The following is a 22504-nucleotide window of genomic DNA, read 5'->3' on the forward strand; positions in this document are numbered from 1 at the left end:
TGTTGAGAACAAGAATCTCTCTTGTGGGTTTTGTGCATTTTACTTATAGTCAGTAAAGTACAGTGGTATTTGGAATACCTTATACTTTTTCTAAAGTACTTTTGCATAATGTATTTTAATTTTTAATTTTATATGTATGGGTGTTTTGCCTTTGTGTGTGTCTGTCTGTACACTACTTGTATGCTTGGTGCCTGAAAAGGCTAGAAGAGAATGCTGGGTTCCTTGGGACTAGGGTTAAAGAGTTAAATGCAAGCCAGCATGTTCTGGAAATCAGATTCAGGTCCTCTGAAAGAACAGTAATTCTCTTAACCACTGGGCCATCACTTTTACCACTTTTACTACTTACCACTGGTCCAGCCTACCTTTTCATATTCTAATTGAAAATGATTTTTTATTGATTTCCGTATATCTGTAAAGTTGCATTTATGAAAATTGCATGTTTTGCTTCCTAAGTTATCCTTTTTGTCCTTATTTTGTGAATCCTATTAGCTTGCAGAATTATCAGAATCTGTTTTAGTGTCACACTCAGAATATAAAAAAGCAACCTTAATATTGGGAGGATAGGCCAGGTGACATACACTAGTAATCCCACCACGTGGGAGGGCAGCTAAACAAAAATCAAGCCCATAAAATTTACTACTGTACTGAAGACTTACCTATATTTGTTAATAATAAATAAGAACTATATTTAACTTATAGCTCTTGCTGTTCTGGTTGGATATGACAATACCCTTTGCCATTGCATACTTATATGTGGGTCTTTGGGCTAAGGGACATAACAATTGAAGGAGACATTCAAACCTGAAAACCGAGGTTCACAGCAACATAAGGGGTTAGTGAGCTTAGCTCCTCCGTGCTATATATCATTTCCCTTTACATACTCTGATTTTCTACTTAAGTTTACATAAATACATAAAGTATTGTTGTCATGTTCCTCTTTCAGTCAAAGGACTTGTGTTTAGTTCCCAGCATCCACATTGGACAGACAGCTCACAACTTGTGAGCTTGGGGATCTGGATCCCACTTCTAGCCTCCTGCATGCACATATGCACTCAGATACACACGCACGCACAGGCACACACACTCACAGAGAGGAGAGAGAATCATGTATTGACCTTTTCTCTTATGACCTTTTTCCTAAAGTTTTCTAAAAGTTTCTCTTGATAATAGTAACATTTTAATTATACAGTTTTAAACAATGGGTCCTATTTAATTATTAATTATATAAATATATGACCCAATTTGGTAATTCAGAGCTTAAACAAATGTTATATAATCTACTTTTGAAAACTTTGGTTTTCCATTGATAATAACAATAGTTCCATACGCAAGCACACACTTTGGCAGTTCTTCCCTCTCTTCTCTCCTTTTATTGTTCTAACTAAAGATTACTCGGGAAATTCTGAGACTTTTTTAGCCAGATACATAGTGGTGTAAATTAATTGACTTCTTCTCCTCCTGTGTAAACAGCCTGAAGTACTTGAACAACTAAGTGGATTGAGAGAGTTTTGGATGGATGGCAATAGATTGACTTTTATTCCAGGGGTATGTATATGAAAATCTCAGTGGTTCTTCATTTATTACTGTCTCTCTTTTTCAGTATTTGAATTTCACACTTAAAAGTTATTTTTAATCATTTAGTGAATTTTTGTTTAATTTGTTGTTAAGCAGTGTGAAACAAATTATAATTTTTAAAAACCATGCATACATTCTTGATTAAAATCTAAAAACTTCCATAACAAATTTTATTTAAAATGGCCTTTACTGCTAAAAAACACATTTCTATTAGTACCAATTCAGTCTTTCTAGAAATAGTTAAACTAAACTGATTTTTGCTTTATCAACTGAGAAATTACATGCTCTCATATCTAATGAAGACATAATCACATCTCCATTCTGTAGGAGGTAATGAATATTTCCCCAAGAAAACCATAACTGCTTGACTAAAATTAATCCATATCTTCATCATTAAACATGTCTGGTTACATTTAGAAAACATTCTCATTTAATTATTAACTGAAGCTTGACATTCTTATTATCTAAATTTAAGACATCAGTGTAATGGTATTTTTGTCTTTTACCTTTAGTTTATTGGTAGTTTGAGACAGCTCACGTACTTGGATGTTTCTAAAAATAATATTGAAATGGTTGAAGAAGGAATTTCAACATGTGAAAACCTCCAGGACTTTCTCTTATCAAGTAATTCCCTTCAACAGCTACCTGAGACTATTGGTGTGTATTGCTTTCAAACAGGTTGTTTGTTGTTTTTTTTTTTTAATTATTAAAGACTTCTTTTTTTACTCAAGACTTCCATAGAAACTCAGTATTACTGTTAATGTTTTACTGTACTCCACATATAAATATTACTTGGTAGTTTCCCTGATGTGCTCCACTGCACAACTTACTACTGCTGTTGCTATTTTTATTTATCCTAAGCAAATTCCATTTTTATAACTTTAGTAAATTGTTACAACGAAGCTAGCCTCCTCAGTTTTCTTCGATTCCTAGCCCTTATTTGGAAACTGTAGTTACTTCACTATTGACTGACAGATAAGAAAATGAAGAAGGACTTGGAAAATTTTGCAGTGGATCTACAATTTGTGTTAGAGTTATTTTGAAATTGTTTGTTTGATGAAGTATTAGGAAGATAGATCACTTTGATGAGAAGTCTAAAAACTTAAATCATCAAGGTGATGTGATAGAAAAACTAAAATATTTCTTAGTTGAAGTGTACCAGTTGTTTTAAAGTCAACGTATACTTACGTTTTAGAATTCTGTTCTCATTTAAGCACTTTCAGTTATCAAATTGAAACATTTATATATACTATTTTCTTATTTAGTGATAAACATCCTTCATACTACTGTTTCTTTATTAATTCAGCAAATTGGAGTTAGTTCTGCTCCATGCCGTGACATTGTCTTTAAGAATGTGAATGATGCAGACAAAGTGAACAATGGAGACAAAGTGTCTGTCATCTTGTGTTGCTTGTATTTTAGTTTGGGGGTGGGTAGTAACCTAGTTATTATTCAGGTTAAGTTAAACAGTGCAACAGGGTCTGGAGAGATAATCAGTAAAGGGCTTACCTGGCAGCCATAAGGACTTGAGTTTGATTTATGCACTAATGTTAAAAGCTAGCCTTAGTGATGCCCGTACTTCTGTTCTCAGCACTGAGAAGACATATCCCTGGGCTCTTCAGCCTAACAGTGTAACCTAATATGAGCCCCAGGTCCCAGCACAAAACTGTGGCTCAAAAAACAAGGACAGTTCCTGTGGAAGGATACCCAGTATTTACCTCTTCCCTCCACAAGTACACACATGCAAAACACACACACACACGCATAAACACACAGGTGAGGTGTGTGAAGTTAGTAAGTGTTAGGCAAGAGAGTAAGAGTGATGTTGGGGTAGTGTCTCCTGTAGGTATAGATTTACTGATGTTTTCTAATTCTTATCAAATCTAAAGTATTTCACATTGACTATTGATGGACTTGCTTTCTAATCTAAGCTGAAAATGATTTATTATTTTTTCTCAATAGGTTCATTGAAAAATGTCACAACTCTTAAAATAGATGAAAACCAATTAATGTATCTACCAGACTCAATAGGAGGGTGAGTTGTGTGTGAACATGTAGACCCTGGAAAATGTTACTGTTAACTCAGCATGCATTTCAGCATGCATCTCAGATATTTACAGGTTCACATAAGGAGAATCTAGAGCAGATTCCACAAACATTTAAAATAAATAATTGGCATATAGTTTAGTTATTTTTATAACAAAATAGGCTTATTTATTATTGATAACATTTAGTACTTTATTAAATCTTATGTTTGTTAAAGTTCATGTTAATATGTTCTTAAATTTTGAGTACAGAACAGATTTTAAAAACCATGTGTTTCCATATATAATTAAAGGTTAAAGTCAATAGAAGAACTGGATTGCAGTTTCAATGAAATTGAAGCTTTGCCTTCATCAGTTGGACAGCTCACAAACATAAGAACGTTTGCTGCAGATCACAATTACTTACAACAGTTACCCCCAGAGGTATAGGATTTTACAGTTATTTTACATTTTTATCTGCTTTTTCAATATCTTAAGTATGTTGGTGTTTTATTTCTTTTTAATAGTTTATTAATCAAGTTATATATTATCTGAATAATAAGATGCTTTATAACTTTGAAGATGTTTTCTTTTAATTTAAAAGGAATTAAATTATTCCTTAGGAATTAAATTAAATTATTGTAGTAACTAACTAGTTACTACAATAGTAATAATTTTATAAATATAAAGAGCATTTTTTACAACTTTCAGATATATTAATATTCCTTTGCTTATCAGTTTATATCCCAGGTTTGTGATCTCCAGTTTGTTTCTCTTTCAGATTGGAAGCTGGAAAAATATAACTGTGCTGTTTCTCCATTCTAATAAACTAGAGACACTTCCAGAGGAAATGGGTGATATGCAAAAATTAAAAGTCATCAATTTAAGTGATAATAGGTTTGTAATCTTTAGTTGGCTTATAGAACACATTGAATGAAGTTAAAAAGTTTCATATGAAATACTACACTGGTTGGTGTTTATTTCTCTTTACGTATATTTAAATTTTTTAATTAAAAAATGAATGAAATTTATATGTTACCTAACATAATTGTCATGGTTCATTTTGAGCCAACATAACTATACAGTTTCTGTTCTCTTGTTATTATATGACCTTTCAATTCCTAAAGTTCCAAATTCATCTTAATACTGCTGCTGAACAAAGCGACTTTTTAATCTAATCTTGGCTTATGTTTTTTCTGGGCTGAGATTTACTCATACAGCTTGAGCCATAAAAACTAGAATGCAGAGCAGATTGATCACTAAGATTGCTAGACTGAAACAGTGATTGCTAAGACTGAGACACTGTCTTAGTGAGGGTTTCATTTCTGGAAGAGACACCATGATCGCAGCACCTCTTATAAAGGAAAACATTTAGTTGGGACTGGCTTACTGTTTCAGAGGTTCAGTCTATTATCATCATGGTGGAAATCATGGCAGCCTGGCTGCAGCCTTGGTTTTGGAGGAGCTACATCTTGATCTGAAGGCTGCTAGGAAGAGGGTCTGGATCACACTGGCCAGACTTGAGAATGTATATGAGACCCCAAAGCCCTCACAGTGAGACACTTCCTCCTAACACCTTCTAGTAATGCCACTTCTCATGGGCTAAGCATATTTAAACCACCACAGAGACCGAAGCTTAATCAAAGAACAGTTGTGGAAGGCTTTATATTTTATTTTGTAGTACTTTACAAAATATGAAGCCCATCCCTTTGAAATAGTATAGTAGGTATGTCTTTTTTATGTAGGAGAAATTTAAAGCTCATAAAAAGTTTTAAAGTAGAGCATTTAGTACAATATTCTGACTTGTTAACAATATTCTAATAGCTACATTTATTTAAAAAGAATCTATGCCTCTGTAAAAAACTTTTTCATGTCATAATTTTTCTTTCCAAACTAGAGCACTAGGTGCTCAAACACTGTCTTCAGAGGTGTGCACAGAAGACTAGCTAGGCCTAAGATAGCAACAATGAAATAAAAATTTTACTTTAAATAGGATTCTTGTCTTAGTTAGGGTTTTATTGCTATAAAAAGACACTGTGACCATGGCAAGTCTTGGAAAGCATTTAATTGGGCTGGTTTACAGATAAGAGGTTTAGTCCACTTCATCATGGCAGGAAGCATGGCAGCATGCAGTGCATGGTGCTGGAGGAGCTGAGTGTTCTACATTCTTATCCATAAGCAATGGGAAGTGACATAGCCACTAGGCCTAGCTTGAGGTTCTGAGATCTCAGTGCCCATGCCCTGCAACACACTTCTTCCAACAAAGTCACATCTACTTCAGCAAGGCCACAGTAGTGGCCTAATAGTGCCACTCCCTATGAGCTTGTAGAGGCCATTTTCTTTCAAGCCACTACAATCCTAGTTTAATTAGACACTAATAAGCACTTATGTCACTTTGTTTTCACATATTATCATCTTAAAATAGTAATGGACCACTAAAATACAGAACAGTGCAGTGGTTTTAAAAATAATCTTTCCAAGACTTCTTACTACAGATTTGGTTCTTTCAGTACAAAAACACAAGAAGTTTTGTGAGAACTCAATGTGACCTTGCCTTTCTTTACCCATGGACAATTTTTATTTTTTTTAACAGATTTGATTTTTCAGTTTATTAGAAAAGTAGAGAAGCTACTATTAGACAAGTTAATGTTCCAGTCCTAGAACATACCTAGAATGGTATTGTACTACTATTGGAGGGTGCATTTCATGTCTGACATCGGTGATAAAGGTACTCCTCACCCTCAGGAAATATAGCCTCCCCTGGGCTGGTGCATATAATGTTTAAGAGTAGATAATGTTTTTGTCCTTTCTCCTATATAAAAATATGCATTTGGTTTTACTTTCTTTTTTTTTTTTTTATCTTACCTGAATATACCATTCTATAGCATTGTTCAGATGATATGTATATTAATTTTAACTATTTTTTGGTGCTAGGAGGTAGGAAGATAGGGTCCATGCTAGGTAAGTGCTATACCACTGTTTCTGATGTAATCTCTTATAATTTAAATATTTTCATTTTTAAGTTTAATTTTTGTTTTTTTTCCATTCAGGTTAAAGAATTTGCCTTTTAGCTTTACAAAGCTACAACAGTTGACTGCTATGTGGCTGTCAGATAATCAGGTGGGCATTCTGACCTACTAAATTTGGCTGGAATTTCTAGTGTGTGTGTGTGTGTGTGTGTGTGTGTGTGTGTGTGTGTGTGTGTGTGTGTATATATATATATATATATATATATATATAATAGTTTTCATATATATATAACAACATATATTCCAAGAATATATAATGATACTCTTCAGTTTTTATAGAGCCACTTAACAGTTATATCTTAGTTCATATATAAAAATATATTTATCTTACTGTATTTAAAAACACTTTTCACACATAGATATATAAGTAATAAATTTTATTGTATTTTAGCAAGTTTCCAAACCCACAAAACTACAAAGATGAGGAAGACCTACTCCACTCTACCTAACTTTGCGTCGTGACTTCCTGCCTTTGTCACTTTGTTTTGAGTGCACATAAAATCAATTCTCAGCAATTTTGAGTGATAAAGTATTTCAGACTGAAATTACCATAGTCTACAGTAGAGCTCTTGAAGTTATTCTATCAGTTTTGTGTGCTGAACCAGCATGTCCCAATATACTCTTATCACAAGTCCCTGTTAGAACATTTGATTTCTCTTTCTGTGAGTTTTTCTCTTTCAATGACATCATGTGATAGTTACTTTCTGTGTCACAAGATATCTTTTCTTTGAAGGCTCACTTGTATTTCATTGTGTATATATGTTACACTGTCTTTAGCCAGTCATTCATTAGTGGACCCTTAGGTTGATTTCTATTTTCTTAAAAGATTTTTTATTTTGTTTGTTTTACATATTTTGAATGGATGTATGTATGTGTGACTGGTACCTGAGAAGGTCAGAAGAGAACATAGGATTCCCTAGAACTGGAGTTATAGCTATAGGTGCTTATAAGCTGTCATGTGGGAGCTGGGAACCAAACCCAGGTTACCAAACTGTAAGAGCTGTTAACCTCTGAGGTGTCTTTACAGCCCCATTAGACTGTTTTCTTTTCTTGACTATTAAGAATAATATTGCAGATTTGTAGTGATGTAATTAAGCAAAAGTCTGTAATAGTACTAGAAAAAGGAAATAATAATGATTAATTTTGAGACAGTCCTAAAGATCAGAGTTGGAGTGATACTAGTTTGCTTAGTTTTGTGATACAAATACTTTATTTTACTTGGTGTTTTGAGACTGGGGGAGGGGTGTGTGTGTGTGTCTCTGTACAGCTTTGACTTGACTGCCGTTTGTTTATGTAGACCAGGCTAGTCATGAATTTATAGAGATTCTCCTGCCTCTGTTCCCAGCCCCGCCCCTCGGCCCCTTTGTCTATGCCTATGCCTCCTGCATGCTTAGATTAAAGGTATATGCCATCATGACTGGTATTTGAATAGAACTGCCAACCTAGGTGTAAGAGACGGACATCACAGGAAGGAGATCTTGGTTATGGAGAAGATGGGTTAAAATGAAATCTTACCACATAGTAAAGAAAGGAGCAAATGAAAGAGAATTGAAAGATGAAAACTGAGGAGTTTTGGTGAGATGATGACTAGCAAGCAGGGTGAGAAAGATGGAATTGGAGAGTTGCCTGTTGTCCTCACCTGCTTCTGCTGCTTACTTGATGACTCTGCAGTCTGCTTTTCAGGCCTGGTTCTTCTCTCAGGGGCTTACAGAATGACATCCTGTCTAGTTTATTTTCTGTAAACTAGCCTTCAAATTACTTTGTGCACCACCATATTTCTAGCAGTATCTTTATCTAGTACCTGTGCCTGAGTCATACATAGACCCAGTATCTACCCAATATTGATACCTAGATATCTCAGATTCAGCTCCCCCTAAAACAGCAATCCATTTTCTGTCCCAAATGTTTCCTGGATCCTTAGCTACTGAGAAATGTTTTATGGAGTCAGACACGAGAGTGCAGTCTTTACTACCATTACTGTACAACAGTCCAGTTTATATTGAATAATACCTTGTGTGCCATTTCATGTAGACCTTTCCTATTCAGTGCAGAACCCAGGAGTATCATATGTGATTAATTCAAATTCAGATGCCATATATTTAACTATATTTTAAAATTTTGCCCTGGAGTGATCAGAACAATGTGAAATTTGCATTTATAATTTTTATTTTGTATTCTATCCTGGAAAATGTAATGTTTTTAATAAGGTAAAACTGAGTGCATTATTGAAGTTATTTTTCTTTTGAGCTCTCCCTGCCCCCACTTTTTTTTTTTTTTCTTGAGAGCTTGCTATATAGCCCAGGCTGGCCTTGAACTCAAAATTCTCTTGTCTTGGTATGTGGGATGCTCAGATTACAGGCATATGCTGTCTTTCCAGCTTCCCCTCTACCCCCAATAGGACTCAAACCCAGAGCCTCCTCTATACTAACCAAGCACTAGATCATTTTGTCTTTAAAAAAAAAAAAAAAAGTATAGCTACTGGATAATTAGAAAATGGGTGGTACTGACTCAGATGTTGGCATAACCTTGTCTGGGTCTCTGCCTCCTGTGTTATTGCTTTCCCCTCCTGGCCCCTCCTCACCCTAATACTGTAACTCACGTGATCGCTCAGTCTTATTCTTGCACTGGCCTCCTTACATTATGTTGGTGGTTTTCTGCATATCATAGGCTCAAGCTCTCGTTTATGCTGTAGGTATTTCTTTACCCTTTACACAGTCATTTTTTTCTGCCAAATTAGTTTTCTTTGAGAACATTCTTTGCCATACCTACCTTATTTTCTCTCCTCACCTCTTAGAAATGCTGTCCTGTTTGTCAAAGTAGTAAGTGAATGCCAGTCTTCTGTGCTCTGTAGTACCTTACACCTTGTCAGCCTGTGACTACATCTTTTGTAATAGCCAGCTTTGTTAGGTATATCATCCCTCTTATATACTGCAAACTCAAGAAGTCAGTGTAGATACTTGTTTTGCTGCCTTCTGTGTCTAGTGCTTAGTGCTTTAAAATGCTGTTAGTAAGTATTTGGTGAATGAGTGACTTTTAGATTTGGGGCAAGGATGCTGACATCCTAAATGTTAGGGCAAGAGAACTGAGTGAGTATCTGAAACCAAATGAGATTACAGATCAATGGTTAGGCATTCACAGAACTAGAAAAGCTTGATTAAATTATTTTCTCTGTCTGTGTACTTCATAAGTAGTAATAGTTTATGAGGTTTAATTCATATGGCATTCAACTCACCCATTTTTAAATGTGTTGGTTTGGTATATGCAATAAAAGAATGTAATAAAATATGAATATGTAATAGAATAAAATATGTAATAAAAGAATAATAGCAAAATACTTTCAGGGAATTTTTTTTAATGCACTAGATAATTTTGATAATGCCGTTTACTGGGGTCTTCTTTTCTTCTTTGCACACTAAGAAACTAGTGGGCCAAAACTAGTTTGTCTGTGTTATTTATTCTTTGTATCAGCTGAACTAGTACCTATGACTGTGGAAATAATTGTTGTAAGAAGGTGGGAATGCAGACTTACTGACTGACATGCTTAGGATGATAGATTTTGAAGATTTTAAAATTTCTTTTAATAATCACAATTAACAAGATAAGAATCAAAGTCTAAATGTAAACTTTATTAGTGTTTCATGCATTGCTTACCTACATATCCTGAAAATAATTTTATGTAACATTTAAAAATTAATTTTCTGTGTTTTTATCATACTGTTCCTTCAAGTCTAATGTGTTCTTTTCTACTTTTCTTTTCTACAATTATGTCTGTGCTCAGTGTTTTTAAATCTTTGGAATATTTTAAAATATAAAGCAAGCTTCTCCTGGATAATAAGTATTAGGGCATGGAGGGTATTGGTGGTACTAAGAACGAGATTGAATTTAAGAACCAGATGATGATGGTAGTGCAGGAGTGCAAGTTTATATTGAATGTAGTCTAGGATGGGCCCAAAGCACTGTAAATACTGTCACCACTGTCGTGCTTGTGGGAAACAAAGCATGAAAGAAAAGTCGACCTGAATTTGAGACTTCAAAAAAGCAGATCTTTAGGAAAGAGTATGGCTACCAGTTCATTATTTGGGGAAATTAAGTAAAATGATTAGAATTTGAAAATATAAAACAGTTTATTTTTTAACAAGATGGAGGCCACAAAATTTTAAAATATTTGGGAGTAAAAGTTGAGGAGGAAATCATATTTTCACAAGAGTTTGTCCAAAGAGTGGCTGATAAGGAAATAGAAGAAGACGGGTTGTTCCGATCTACATGGAATCACTTAATGCTGTTACTGGTAGAAGTTTAGGTGTGCATATTTAAAGTAGGGATTGACACTATTTGTTAGCCATTAGAAGAAAGTTACTAAGAACAAAGATACCTGGTACCTCCAACAAGTGTCTTGTTGGTACTGTTAACGGAGAGTAAGAGAAAAGCAGTTTTCAATTTGCTGTCTATTTAGTGACTGACTGGAATACGTGTTTAGATAACTAGTTTAAGCCTTGTAAATATTTTTTCCCTTAAAAGTATTTTTGCAAAAGGAAATGCTGAGCCAGAAAATAATATAAGATGGAAAGTGTGTTTTATAACTCAATTAGTAAAATTATTGCCTAATAAAGAATTCGTAGGTCATAGATAGTTGTGGTTTATTGGTATCTTTTATATTTTTTTCTGTGATAATTAGAATATATTCAATTTGTATTTTACTAATATTTTAAGTTGCACTGTTTTTTAGATTTCTCTGTGGTTTCAAATGAGTGTTTATATTGTATATATACACAAATTTGCTTTTTTAGCTTGCACCTTGACACTTTATAAAATTGGTGATGATTAATTATAAGGATTTTTAGATATGTATTTTTGTAGGTTTTTAAAAAATTAACCATTTATTTTTTTTCCCTAGTCCAAACCTCTGATACCTCTTCAAAAAGAAACTGATTCAGAGACTCAGAAAACGGTGCTTACTAATTATATGTTCCCTCAGCAACCAAGGACTGAAGATGGTAGGAATTGAAAATGACTTTCTCCCCTTCTTTTTAGCTAAGTACCAAGAGAATTCTTAGCTCCAAAGCTTTTTATTATTTCATTGAGGGTTTGGAAAACTGATCATAAAGTTTTCAGTGAATAGTTGGATGATAAGTAACATCTCTGAGTTGAACTTCGAGGTGCCTTTTCTTTAAGTTACATTGGTAATGTTATTAATTGTAGCTTTCTGTATTTCATGTAGTATTTAAGTGTTAGGTTTGCTTGTTAACATTGTGTGATTAGGAATTTGTACTACACTATATAATGCCCTTGAAACCTACACACTAGATAAAGGTCATCTGTGAACCTCCAGTCTTTGACGATATGTCAGGAAGTAATAAGTTACTTCCTGAGTTTTGCCCAGCAAGAGAGAATATATTATTTCATAGTAGCCGCAAGTGTGTACTTGAGGATTAGTGTGTGAAGACAGAAGATCAAATTATTTCTATTGTATCTAATATATATCAGAAGAGATCAGATCCCACTATAGATTGTTGTGAGCCAGAACTTCTAGAAGAGTATCCAGTCCTCTTAACCACTGAACAGTCTCCAGCCTCATATAGTCATATGTTGTTCTGTATGTGTGTATAACGTTTTTAAAATTATACTTGAAATGTCTTGTATGTTTGTATGTATGTGTATCTATGTATCTTTCTATCTTTAAGACAGTGAACATAGCTATGGTCTGAGGTTACTAGACATTAACTCAATATATAGTGTTCAAGAAAAGTGTAATTCATTGTTAGTCTTAACACGTTTCATGAGGGGGCTGGAAAGATGGATCAGTGGTTAAGAGCATTTTCTATTCTTCCAGTGGACCCAGATTCTGTCCTCAGCATCCACTTAGCAGCTTACAGCTGTTGGTAACTTTAAAAAGGTGATTAATTCATCTTCTGGACTCAGTGGGCCCCAGGCATGCATATAGTACACAGACATACATGTAGGTAAAACATTCATACACATAAAATAAAAGTAAAATATGTAGCAAGTTAGGTGGCTAAGCTTCTATTTCCTCTTCTTTAAATAACTTTAGCAGTTCCATTTGAACTAGCCAGTTACTTACATGCTGTCTATGACTACTTCTAGCCTATTTTTGAGTGCTAGCAACAGAAATATTTTATTATATGACCCTGTACTGAAATAGTATGTCATTCTGTGAATAGAACATTAAAATGTTATCGCCTGTGAACTAAGAAATCATTTCATTTCTTACAAATACTAACATTCTTTACTACCAAAAGGATAATTATTTGATCATATTATGTATTGATATTATTTATAGGACTCTCACAGGTTCTCACTGTGTCACCCAGGGTTTTGCATTGTTATGACTAAAGAATAAGGAGAAACAAAGGAAAAAAGGTTTGTCTTAGTTCATAGTTTCAGAGGTCTCGTTTCATCTTAATGAGGCAGACAGAAGTAGATCCAGAGAAGTACATGTCCAGGCATCACAGAAACAGAGGTGGTGGCTGGGGACTTGGTATTACCTTTAGAGGCATGCTTTTCCTGCACAGCCCGGATCCTAACGTTTCAGACCCCAAAGTAGTACCACTTAGGAACCAACTATTCAAATCTGAGCCTAGGGGAGACAGTACTGTTGTCAAGAGGATGATGAGTTTCCTTTGAATGTCAAAGAAATATTTTTTCTTTATTACTTCTAAGAAACTAATGAATCAAATAGTGAATGATACTGTTCAGTTGTAGTTTTACACCAACTTGAGAGAAACGCACTTCGTTTACATTGAGCTTACTCTGGTTTTGCCAACCTATGTATCTGTGTATTAGAGGTGTGCTGATAGAGCTAAGTAAAACTCCTTCCCTTTCACACTCTGAAAGTAGATAACGGTGAGGACATTGGAGAGAATAGGAGTGGGAGTTCCAGTCTCGGTGGAGGGATTGGTCTGTTGGAGAAAGGGTTTCACTTTCCAGCCCTGGCTGACCTAGAGTTTCTCAACTCTCAGTGAATCAGTTGCAACTGTTCCTGACTGCTGGGGGTTAAAGCTGTGTACCACCATTCCTGTCCTAGTAGAATTAATTTTAAACAAGGAGAAGGAAATACCTAATTATTTTCCAAGTAACCTATTTTATATAGGTACAATGTATATATGTAATATAGTTAGTGTGGAAAACACTATGGTGGGGGAATATTAGTCTGGAATGCCTCTCTGGGAATTTGTATTACATTTTCCCTCCATAGTGACATGAAGGTAAAACAGTGATATGGAAGAAATTTGCTTCTGGTATTGGAGAAAGGGCATTTGAAAGCAGTGGTAATGACTACTGTATCATGACATGTAAGCTTCATTAAAGAAGGAAGTAAAACCTAGAGTGACTTTGCAGGTTGGAAAAGAAAAATGGCTAAAATGGCTAAAACTCTGAGCAGTTATTAACAATCAGGAATGTGACTTAATATTTAGAAGGAGGATTCAGTGGCAAAGAGGTGTGTGTGTGTATTACTACCAAACCTAAGTGAATTACATATATGAATCCTAGAAATAGATTATTGAAAACTGCCTGGGTCTAGTTACCTCTTTTTAACCTTCTGGGCCAGGGTTTCCTGTAGGCTTAGTTGACCTCCAACTCACTGTGGATGTGAGGATGAACTTGAACATATGATGCCACACCTTGGACTCCATATTGCTGTGATTGCAGGCATAGTGCCCATCTGCCTGGCTTATGGATTCATTTAGTGCTAGCAGTTGAACTCAGGGAGGCACTGTACCTTCTGAAATACATCTCTTATTTTTCTAATGGTACCACAAAGAAATAGAACAATGAGCTGTAGTCCACATTTGTTTGAACAAAAATAGTCCATTAAGTAAATACTAAGCAACTCACAAAGTAATTAGAATAAAAATCTTGAGCTTATTAAAAACATTTATAATCCAAACATTCAAGAAAAAAAAATCAAGCAGAGGATTGCACATTAGAGAGGCAGCATAAACTATATCATAAAACCCTGTTTTGAGAACTAGTGCATTGTGCAGGAGAGATGGCTAAGCCTAATAATATTACTCTCTTCTGGAGGTACTGAGTTCAATTTCCAGCAACCACATGGTGGCTCACAACCATCTGTGATGGCTTCTAATACCCTTTTCTGGCACGCAAGTGTAGATGTAGTTAGAGCACTCATAATGTAGAGTATATAAATAAATCTTTAAAAACAGAAAAAACCAAAACAAACAAACAAGCACAACAAACCAACAACTAGCACACAATGGTCTGGGTTTGTAATTCAGTTGTAGAGTCTTTAGCATTCAGGAAGTCCTGTGTTACATTCTCAGCACTTAGAAGTGAAGGTGAGAGGATCAGAAATTCGTGGTTATTCTTAGCTGCATAGGGAACTGGACTTCCTGTCTTTAAACAAAACACACAACAAGAAATAAAACTACACACACAAAATGTCAGACCTGTTGTTCTTTTTTGTTTTATGGCATTTTTAGTCTGGACATGGCAATTTACAAAGGGAAAAAAAATCAAACAAGGATCTGATATAAGTCATTTCCACACGTACTCACATTTTCCATGTTTGTATGTTGTAGGAACTTAGGAGAGGGAGGGAGAGAGGGAGAGAGAGAGAGACAGACAGACAGACAGACAGACAGACAGACAGACAGACAGAGAAAAAATAGCATATTGAAACATTTGCCTTCACTTTCCCACTCCATAATTTCTTTTATTTTGAGTAAGAGTCATCAGTTTGTAATATTTTGTATTGTATAATTTCATAGAGTGATATATATTAGTTGAATGAGTTACTTTAAGCCATTCCAGAAAACTATAGAAGTCTTTGAAGTTTAATATTATATATCTGATTGGATAAAGAATGGTTGAGTTTACATTAAATGTAAAGTTTCCTTACATTTTTATGTGGAATATGTATTTTGTGTACTTAATGTAATCTATATTGTATATAATCACTACCAGAGTAATTTATTTTATTTTATAACAAAATAGCTCATTCTACCATTGAACCCTTTTATCCCTCCATCATGTTGAGCTATTTATTAATGCTAAACAGAATTCTAAAATAGAATAAATGATAAACTGAATTCTAAAATTAGAAGATATAGTAGCCTTATTATCGTCAATTTTTAGGGCCCTACACAAAACCTGTGTATTTGCAGTATTTAAATTGGCAACTTTATGAATCCTTCTAGGAACAAAAACCAAATCAGCTTCTAAGAAATAAAAGTTACACTGGCCATGGTGAAGAAATCTTAAAAGCCAAACCTGTTTCTTACCTGGAATTTGTTGCTGTTCTGGACCAGTTTTAACTGTCATAGACTTGTTTTCATTTGTTTGTTTCTGGGTTTTATTTATAAATTTATTTTTTTCCTAAGACAGAGTTTCTCTGTGTAGACCATGCTAGCCTCGAACTTACAAATATCCACCTGCCTCTGCCTTCTGAATTAAAGAAGAGAGCTGGAATTAAAGGCTTGCATTATCACCTCCACTTAGGCTTGTTTTTATAATGAGTAATAGTTTTCTGTGATTATTGTAAAATATAGTAGCTTTTATTTTATTTTCCTCTAGTTATGTTCATATCAGATAATGAAAGTTTTAATCCTGCATTGTGGGAAGAACAGAGAAAACAGCGGGCTCAAGTGGCCTTTGAATGTGATGAGGACAAAGATGAAAGAGAGGCGCCTCCCAGGGTGAGTCTGTTAGCTTTTATTTCAGGCGTGTTGACTAACATTGGTACTGCATACCTATATTATGCTATTTGTGCTTACAGAGAAGTATTGGATTCCCTTTTTACCCTAAAAGCACTTACTAATACAAATTACTTCACTACAAAAAAATTTGAGGTCAATATAAATCTGCCATTACAGGGTGTATTTCCGGAGAGAGAGAGCTCACTAGTGGAGCTCTTGTCTGTCATGTAAAGGCCCAGAGTTTGATCCCTAGCACTGGGAAAAAGAAAGAGAAAAATAAACAAAACAGTCTAATTTGAAGTGTAAGAGTGAGTGTGTGTGTGTGTGTGTGTGTGTGTGTGTGTGTGTGTGTGTGTGTGTGTGAGTGCGCGCGCGCTCATATATACACACACTCTCACAAGAAAAAAACCTGAATTTTTTGAAAATCCATCATCTGTCTTCACAGTTCAGATGGATTATACGTTAAGTTCTGAGATTGATGTTAGAAGTACTAGTATTTCATTTTTCTCTTATTTCTCTAGGAGGGAAACTTAAAGAGATATCCAACACCGTACCCAGACGAGCTTAAAAATATGGTCAAGACTGTTCAAACCATTGTACATAGATTAAAAGATGAAGATACTAATGAAGAGTCTGGGAGAGATTTGAAACAACATGAAGATCAGCAAGTTGTAAATAAGGATAAGGGTGTGAAGGTGAGAAAACTCAATTCTAAGTCATGATCTAAAGTGTTTGCAGGTTCCTGAAGTTTTTGAGATAATTGATATGGTGATCTTAATTACATACTATTTTGTAGTTTTGTTTTCAGAAGCCTAAATCGTGAACTTTTTAAATTCCTCATTGCTTATCTTATATCAAAATAATATCAAGATAGCTGTTAAGAATAAAATCATTGCCTGCTGGGCAGTGGTGGCTCACGCCTCTAATCCCAGAACTTCAGAGGCAGAGGCAGGCAGATCTCTGAATTTGAGGCCAGCCTGATCAGTAGAACATATCTCAGAACAGCCAGGACAACAAAGAGAAATCCTGTCTCAAAAAAACAAAACAAAAAGACTCCAAGGGTTTGAACTACAATATTTTCTGGGTGATGGCATATGGCTTTAATCCTAGCACTCAGGAGGCAGAGGCTGTTGGATCTCTGAGTTCAAAGCCAACCTGGTGTACAGAGTAAGTTCCAGGACAGCCAGGATTACACAGAGAAACCTTGTCTTAAAAAAAAAATCTGACAAATAATAAGATAAGATTATCAGAGAGTTGTTCTGTAAATATTCTTTCCCACCTATTTTAATGATACTGATCTGTTTTATTTCAATTTTTAACGAATTGATATTATAGACATTTGATACTTCCCTGGAATGTTTCAGATGCATTCACAAATTTCTTAAGCTATGCATTTCTTTAGTGAACTTTTCTTAGTGCTCCCTACCCCCAAACAAAAGTTGTGTCATGCTTTTAGAGCCACTGTACATTCCACAGCAGGCAAAAATGGTTTACCATCTATCTCTCTTTTGTCAGTAAGCCAAACCAACTGACTCACTCAACACCAGCCTTCCAGTCTTCTCGTAGCAAAGTGACTTTTGCAAATGATATACTTTAATATAATTATGTCTCTCTATCTGTAAATCTAATTTACATGTTCATAGTTTCTTTAATATTAATTTAGAATTGGAATTCGATACATTTTATGTAATATTTAATACAAGAATAGACATAAAACTTACATGAGATCTTTGTCTTTTATGTAGACTTCAGAAAGTACTACAACAAAAAGCAAAATTGATGAAAGAGAAAAATATATGAATTCTGTACAGAAAATGAGTGAGCCTGGAACTGAGACCAATGCTGGAAATTTACCAGTGACTGCAAATATGAAATTGTCTGGGAACCTGAAGCCTATTGTTAACCATGATGATGTTTTTGAGGTATAACTTCATTCTGACATACTCATGAAAGTTTTTCTATGTAGAATTTCATTGTTGTAAACAACAGAAGCCTGACACTATGACTGCAGAAAATACAAGTATTTTTATTGAGGTATCTTTGAGAAATGTCAGACTGCCAAAATATCACTCATCACTTGAAATTTAATGTTTTTTTACTTTTTGTAAGTAAACAACTAGTAGACAAATTAGATTATAATGTGTTATATAAAGTGAATAATTAAAGTTGCTTTATATCTTTATTTTTTGCAGTAATGGAGATCAAGTTTAGTTCATTGTATATAATAGGCTCATATTCTATCTTTTGCAGCCTCAGTCCTTGATTTTATTTCTGTAACATCGAAATGAAAATTGAAGATGTAAATCAGTGGTAGAGTACTGTCCCAGCTTGTATAAGGCCCTGGATTCTATCCCCAGCACTGTGAAAAAAGGGTGGGGAGGGGATACAAAGGAAAGTGTCTGTTATGTTATGGGTATACCCAGTCATTTAACTTCTGTAAGCATTCATCATTGAATGTTACCCTTGTTCAGTGTCTGAGAACCTAGATATAATTTCTACTATTGAATAAGTAAAAGTTATAGGTTTTCTTTTTAAGGCAGGAGGCCTTTTTAAAAAGAGAGAGCTCAAACTCTACAGTTTACTGATTCAAAGTATATAATTCAGTGCCTTAAACAATTCACAAAGTTGTAAAGCCATCATCACAACTACTTGTAGAATATTTTTATAGCCACAAAAAGAAACAGAAATTTCATACTTTTTATCCCTCTTAAGGCTTTGCATCCCCCTCCACTCTAAGCAACTAGTATGTACTTTACCTGTATAGATTTGCCTGTTACTGGTTTAATAATACTGGTCTTTTAATAATTACTGGTTTAATACTGGTCTTTTATTGTTTCCTTCACTTGGCATATTCTCTTGAAGTTCATACTGTAGTATCTCTCAGTGCTGCATCTTATTTCTGTGGTGTCTGAATAGTATTCTATTAAATGTATGTCTCAGGTGTAAGTGAGACTGCTAAACATAGACAGGACTCTGGAGCTTTTGAGACTAGCTCTCTGTAGTCCAGATGGTCTGGAGCTCACTCTGCAGCCCAAGATAGTATAACTGGTGGTATTCCTCCTGTCTTAGCCTCTTGCATGCTAGGTATATAGGTCTGAGCTATTATGCCTACCTGGAACTTCATGGTGGCTCTGGTTCTCTCTTAACTCCAGTTCCAGAGACTCTTTTAACCTCCATGGATATCACATACACACAGAACACACTCATATATTCAAGTAAAACATTCATACACAAGAAATAAATAAATCTATAAAGATATGAATAGAGATTGCAAACTATTTTATTAAAATAATATTTTTGTGCACCAAGAAATAGAGCTACCATGTGGGCATGCTAGAAAACAAACCTTTGTCCTTTGCAAGACAACAAGTGCTCTTAATTACTGAGGGATCTCTCCACTATTCATATCCTTTTTATGGCACTTAGAAACACATAAAAGTCCTTAGTACTGTGTATTTGTTTCTTTTTATGGGAAACAAGTTTTGTAAAGCATTTGCTTTAGTTTCATCTTAATATGTAGAAATGATTTAATTGGCAAAAGATCTCATTTTCTGCGTGCCATATGATATTAAAATTTCTATTAATAGTTGATGACTAACAAGTCATTTTCTTTGCTGACACTACTCAGTAGTAGGTAATCTGGAACAACTCGCATATTACAGAAAATAAACATAGAAAATAACAATTTTTTTTCAAAATAGGTGAAATTTGTTTAGTTCACATTAATAGTAGCCCATTGTAGAAGCCAAATATAGTTATGAGGCTACTCAACAATTAGGAAAAGGCTCTGTTGAGTGACTTCATAAGTTGAATTTTTCCAAAAACAGGACTGTGCTTTGGTTGTTTTTATTTGCCGGTGACCTCCCACTGGCACATGAGTACTAATGTACTTGATAAGGCTTAGCACCAAAAATGATGCATGAGGAGTTTTAGTATGCTGTCCACTACTGCTGGAGGTTTATTGCTGCACTTGAGAAAGTTGAGTCATGCAATTTTGTCAACTATTACCATTAAAAGGCACTTTTATACATGATCTTAACAGTTTCTTTGTTTTCCCTGGGATATTTTTATGATATATTTATTCTTTTAAAGAGTCCAAACTTTAATTGGACTTGTATTGTAACTTGGATTTATCCCTTTTTCTTTAAACTAGGAGTCTGAAGAACTTTCTTCTGATGAAGAAATGAAAATGGCAGAGATGCGACCTCCATTAATTGAAACCTCAATTAATCAGCCGAAAGTTGTAGCACTTAGTAATAATAAAAAAGGTTAGATGTTAAGAGGTGGGGAGCATTAAGACTAGAACTTGCCTGAGTAAGATGTATTAACTTCGTGGGAGTAAATTTTATTGAATGTCACGTTACAGAAACATTTTGAAAACAAAATTTATACCTGCCTTTCTGAAATGTTCTCCTTATTTCCCATTTTTAAAGAAAGAGATTGGTAGGTCCTACCTATTCCTATGCAGAGTTTGTTTATAAGAGCGTGGACATTAAAGGAATGTAATTCTAGGTTATAATTCCATTCCTATTGAGTATCTTCTAGATACATTATCCTTGTTGCTTAATTGTATCCATTTATATATGACAATTTTGAATTGTAGTGAGGCTAATGAAGGATTTCACATATAATACATAGCATAGTATCTGATATATACTATATACACGTTATTCTTATCTATTTTAGAATGGTAGAGATTAAGTGCTTTTCCCCAACTTTTGCCAATCAATTCTAATGTAACAAAATATTAGACTCTTAGAAATAACGTTGTGAAGAACACCTATGTCATCACACAACTCTTGCAACTTGTGCCTGATAAGCTTTGCATTATCTCTGCCAAATGCTTATTCAGACCGTTGCTCTCATAGAGCTAATGATGCTACCAAGGTGGCAGTTGGTTAGCTTGGGCTTATAATGATGGTGGAAACTATTGATTACTTTCTTTAACAGTTGCTTAGGTACTAGGCAGTTGCTGAGCAGTTGGTTGTCATAGTAGCCCCATAAAAAGTACTTCAAAGGCTGTCTAACTGTATTTTTTATAAATTAAGAAACCAAGACTCAAGTACCTTAAGGTTTGGGTTACTAAGCCATTTGAGCCCTGTTTCTAAGAACAATAAACATATCTTTAATCCATATGTGGGTGTGTCTGGGTACACTAGATCCTTGAGTTAGCTAGAACTGAGTTCTTTATAAAGAGCTTTTATGACTATTTTCAAATTCATTTTAAACTTGTGCTTTAGTGGGTATAAACAATTTTCTTTTCATTGTTCTAAACACCACCTGACACATGGAGAGATTACCACTTTATAAGCAGCTCTTTGAGGTGGAGAGATACATAAGACCCATACTCGGTTCCCAGAACCCATATTGGGCAGCTCAGTTTGTAACTTCAGCTCCAGGGAGCACCTTCAGTCAAATGCACATACACATGCAGACCCTTGAAATTTTGATTTTGTGTATGTATAGATTACATTGCTCAATTTTATTATCAAGATAGGCTGAAAAAAATTCACATTCATATGAAATTTCTTGTCCAGATGAACTATATAGAAGGTTGTAAACATATATTTTATTATGAGTTCTTAAAATTAAAAGGATATTCGTTCACCAAAATGAATTGAAAACTGTGCAGTAAGCTAAATCAAATTTTGGGTACCCCTTATTACATTAAAATGCTATTACAACTTTTAAATTCTTGAGTTTTTATATACTTTAGGATTTAATTTTTAGAGATAGCTCTGATTTTCTTACTTAATTTATCACCTCCGACAAAGAATCAGTGCAAAAGCTTTTCACAAATTCTTAGTGCATTTATCATTGTGCTTAAATACTTTTTTCTTGTTTCAGATGATGCAAAGGATACAGATTCTTTATCAGACGAAGTCACACACAATAGTAATCAGAATAACAGCAACTGTTCTTCTCCATCTCGGATGTCTGATTCAGTGTCTCTTAATACTGACAGCAGTCAAGACACCTCACTCTGTTCTCCAGTGAAACAGACTCCTGTCGATAGTAACTCCAAAGTCAGGTTTGTGAACATGTGAACAAATGCATTTACTTATACAAGAAATAGAAATAATAATTCAAATAATAAATATAGGGCTAAACATAAATGGTTTCACAAATAAATAAGTGCCTTATACAATAAATTTCTTTACTCCATTTTTAAAGTAATTGAGTAGTGATTGTTAGTGTCCCG

At 34.5% G+C, this 22504-nt stretch overlaps 1 protein-coding gene across 7 annotated transcripts in view; it reads left to right on the forward strand.

The window, feature by feature from the left end:
• Positions 1–22504, forward strand: part of Erbin (erbb2 interacting protein) — a 96421-nt gene that overhangs the window by 54779 nt on the left and 19138 nt on the right. For all 7 annotated transcript variants that reach the window (XM_034523635.3, XM_076916248.1, XM_076916245.1 and 4 more), the window contains 12 exons: positions 1471–1545; positions 2088–2232; positions 3538–3610; positions 3914–4043; positions 4381–4496; positions 6650–6719; positions 11523–11622; positions 16181–16302; positions 16824–16997; positions 18048–18224; positions 20456–20570; positions 22150–22333. In XM_034523635.3, the coding sequence (XP_034379526.1) occupies positions 1471–1545; positions 2088–2232; positions 3538–3610; positions 3914–4043; positions 4381–4496; positions 6650–6719; positions 11523–11622; positions 16181–16302; positions 16824–16997; positions 18048–18224; positions 20456–20570; positions 22150–22333 (1481 nt within the window). The remainder of the gene's footprint in view (positions 1–1470; positions 1546–2087; positions 2233–3537; positions 3611–3913; positions 4044–4380; positions 4497–6649; positions 6720–11522; positions 11623–16180; positions 16303–16823; positions 16998–18047; positions 18225–20455; positions 20571–22149; positions 22334–22504) is intronic.

The sequence above is a fragment of the Arvicanthis niloticus genome, chromosome 19 (assembly GCF_011762505.2).
Source record: "Arvicanthis niloticus isolate mArvNil1 chromosome 19, mArvNil1.pat.X, whole genome shotgun sequence".
NCBI lineage: Eukaryota > Metazoa > Chordata > Mammalia > Rodentia > Muridae > Arvicanthis > Arvicanthis niloticus.